Source organism: Geospiza fortis, unplaced genomic scaffold (assembly GCF_000277835.1).
Source record: "Geospiza fortis unplaced genomic scaffold, GeoFor_1.0 scaffold305, whole genome shotgun sequence".
Lineage (NCBI taxonomy): Eukaryota > Metazoa > Chordata > Aves > Passeriformes > Thraupidae > Geospiza > Geospiza fortis.
In genome coordinates, this window is record NW_005054604.1 from 180,920 (window position 1) to 184,756 (window position 3,837).

Below are 3,837 nucleotides of genomic sequence, written 5' to 3' on the forward strand. Positions count from 1 at the left end.
GCCATTTAATCACCCACAAAGAAAATTTATTGCCTTTTGGATTCCTTTCCTATGAACATTATCCCATTAAATACACCTTTGACTTTCTTAATCATAAAACCTATCAGTTCATGAAATCTAAGAACTTGTCAGGTAGCTGCTAATAAATCTTCCAATTCCTGGTGACAGGCAGAGCATGTTCAAAATGCAGCCAATAACGGCAAGGAAAAGGATGAAGGGAAGATCTGCTTTCTCCACTTACATAAATGCTTCTGTATGGGGCTCCAAAAAAGATGAATGGCACAGAGATCTTGATTTCAGGGGAGCTGCCATCATCCACTTTGGGGGTTTTGGTGTCGTTCTGCGAGTATGGGTACAGGCTTGCCATGGTGTGAGCTGGAAGGAGAGGGAGAAGAGACCTCAGGGCAGGGTCAGGACAGTCCTGATTTCAGAGAGGCCACAGAAAACAGCCCCAAACCCAAAAATCAGCAGCCAAAGGAGAAAACAGCACCAAACCCCAACACCAGCAGACAAAGCGTGCTTGGAGCCAGGGCAGAGCTGTGGGACTGGCTTTAGGCCAGGCTCAGGAGGAAAAGCATCGCCCAGGTTACTCAGGGCACAGCAAAGTGACCACAAGCTGCACCCCAGCTGCACTTTTTCCTCCCCTGGGGCTGTGACCAAGTCAAACCCCCCAAGTCTGGGCTCCACAGGAGGACAGCAGGTCCATGCCCTGCTCCAGGATGGGCAGGACAGGCTGTTCCACATGTGAGGTGCTCAGGGGGGCAAACAGCCCCAATTCCAGCCCCCAGAGCCACGTTCCTGGCAGTGCCCACCTCCCTCCTGCCCTGCTCACAGCCTGAGGGTCACGGCTGCTCCCACATTTCCCTGCAAAATTCACTTTCCTGCTAAAAGGCACTGCCACAGAACATAACTCTGTCCCAAAAGTGCTTCAGAAGGTGGTTTTGACACATTTCAGCCTGCTGCTTTTTTACCAGCCTAAAATCCATCGGCTTGAGGCACAAACAGCCACTTCAGGCCCCAGGGCACATTTCCCTTCTTGTCCCAGGGCACATTTCCCTTCTTGTCCCAGCCAGACTTCTGCTGTCATTTAATGTTCTGCTCCTCCAGGGCTGCAGACATTCCTCAATTCTTCTTTAGCTCTGCAAGTGCCACACTGCCTGCTCAGCAGCCCTAACACAGACATTTTCCAAACTCCTGCTTCCTCTGGAGTGCTCCAGGTGCACACACAGCCACACAAATTGTAAACACGAGCAGCCCTCAGGAGTCTCAGTCCCTCCCTCCCCATGGGGAACACTCAGGTCACTCTGATTCTTGTTTTTGCTCCAGCCAAGGAGCTGGGGGTGTTTCCCAAGCCCTCTGGGATGGTTTTCCAGACCCTCTGGGGTGTTTCCCAAGCCCTCTGGAGTCATTTTCCAAATCCTCTGGGGTCTCTGGGCACAGCCCAGCTGGGGAATATTTTCTGCAGGGAGATACTCACCTCGCTGCTGTGCTGTTATCACCAAAAGGGCCACCCAGGCTCCCAGAAATGATCTCTTGTTCATCCTACAGGAAGGAGACAAACCCAGCCATGCATCACATTGGTAGGAAAACTCATCCTCGAGGGGATTCCCGAAGCTGCCTGGCTGCTGCTGAGATAGGGACCTGGCTGCTGCTGACATAGGGACCTGGCTGAGGTCCCTCACCTGCCAGGCAGCCCCGAAACACCTGGTGGTAACAGCAAATCGCTGCCAAAGGAAGGCCACAAACACCTGGAAGAGCTCATTTCATGTTTGGGAGCTGTGAACAGCCACAGCTCTCCGTGTTCTCCTTATTCTCCTGAGCAATTCTTGATCTGCTTAGAGCAAGGATGGCCACTCCTGGCTGAGCCCAGAGCTCTCATGGTCCAGGGGCTTCAGCTTCAGCTAATCCTGTGCCCTGGCTGCCACCACAGCCATCGCTCAGGGGGCTGGATGAGCGTGGAAGGAGCACAAACATTTCCACAGCTGGGCAGCTCCTTGTGCAGGAATCAATGAGAGACTCGGAGAGTGAAGATACAAAATGAAAGCGAAATCCTGTGCCAGCTCTAATTCCTTCTGTGCCTAATGCAATTTGTTACTGGTTATTAATCCAATAGAAAATATTGCTAAAACACCTGCTTTGATTTCTTTGCCTGTTGATTGCATTCGTTCCGCATGGGCAGGGCTCAGGGAGAGCTCCCAGGAAGGTTTGGGATTCTCCAGGAGTGCTGGGAAGGGATTTGGGAGCTTCCCACACCAACTGTGTGCATTATGAACAGCCTGGGTGTCAACAGCAGCCTCCCAGCCTTAAAAATCTCCCTAAAAACCCTTTGTGTTCTCCCCATGGATCTGTTTTTATGGAAAATGTGGATGTACAGATCCAACTCCTCCTAATGCCACAGAGCACAGATCCAACTCCTTCTAATTCCACAGAGCACAGGGGGAACATCCCATAATTTATCCCACATCACTCCCATCACTCAGAGTTTGGAGCACGGTGGAAGGAAAGATCTTCCTGAGCACATTCTCCATGGGGAAAATTTCATTCCACCAAGGAGAAGTTTTAGCACATTGCCTGTCCTGGAAAGGTGAAAGGAGAGTGGCAAAATTTTGTATAGATTGTAAATCTGAGTCTCATTAGCAGAGAGCAGCAGAGAGGGACCAGTGGGGACTGTGGCTGTGCAAGGACGAGAGCAAAGCAGGACAGACAGCAAAGCACGCAGTACTGAACACATCCCATCCAAAAATACAATTTTTTAGGTATGGAAAAAAAAAAAATTACCAACCTGTCTGTAGGCTAGAGGAGCAATCAGGTCTGGAATTTTAGACCAGTCTTGGTAAGAGCAGGGCGAAATCCTATGTCAATGGAGAATGCATGCCCGTGCTGCCATGCCAATTATTGCTGCTGACTGAAACGATGGCTCAGTCCTTTGCTCTCCCAAGTGAAAACTCCCTTTTCCTCAATGCTCTTCCAGGGCTGGAGCAGTGTTGAGTTGCAATCACAACTGTTGCTCCTCTGTTGATAACCAGCAGGCTAATCTGGAGATCAGATTCTGGCCTGGAGAGGGAGAGAAGCCTCTTTCTTCCCCAAAAGCTCACCCCCTTCAGGTGGATTCAGATGGAAATGCCAGAGAGACAGAGCTGGGCTCGCAGCTCTGCTGCTCAGGGAACAGAAAACCCAACCCTCAGAAGAATTGAGCCCCTTCCTCCTTTGTGTAAAGGGGGCAGGAAAAAAAAAAGCCCACCTATATAAAGTTACAGGATTAGCATTAAACAGTGCTAGGTTCAAAGGCACTGCCCTGGAGTTTCAATGGAGCTGCTTTGCCATCCAAGTCCTGCTTTTTTACAGGTGGAAAAGGAAAAACTCACCCAGTCCAGCCCACAGAAGGTTTCTTTGCTGTTCCCATTTCCACCCTCTCTGGTGCTGGTGGGGACCTTCACTGCTGTGAGCATTATTGTCATTTTCACTCCTACACCTGCAGTTTCCACAGGGATTTTCCCTGCCTCTGGCATCTGGGCTGACCACAGCTCCACATTTCAGCCCAATCTGTACCCCAAAAAAAGATTTCAACTGCTTTGGGTTGGTTCATATCCATGTTGGACGAGAGGGAGAGCTGAACAGCAGCTGAGGGGTGAAGGATCCCTCAGCAGAGCTGTGGTACAGCTGATTTTCCATCCTGCAGCAAGGCTCAGCTCAGACAGGCACTGCTCCAACCCCAGCAGTGGGAAAACAGCCTGAGCTTGGCTGATTTTCCCCTCTGACATTTGGGGTGGGGGCCTTTTATTCCTTATTTTCCCTGTTAGGAGGTCTTAATTCCTCTTGTCCTCCCCACTATTTGTG

The 3,837-nt window shown here is 50.5% G+C and overlaps 1 protein-coding gene across 1 annotated transcript in view; it reads right to left on the reverse strand.

Moving 5' to 3' along the window:
* Window positions 1-2,916, reverse strand: part of TECTA (tectorin alpha) — a 24,763-nt gene extending 21,847 nt beyond the window's left edge. Inside the window, 3 exon segments of the mRNA XM_005430133.2 lie at window positions 242-375; window positions 1,478-1,542; window positions 2,783-2,916. Coding sequence (XP_005430190.1) covers window positions 242-375; window positions 1,478-1,541 — 198 coding nt within the window. The 5' untranslated portion in view covers window position 1,542; window positions 2,783-2,916.
* Window positions 2,917-3,837: the final 921 nt, after the last annotated feature.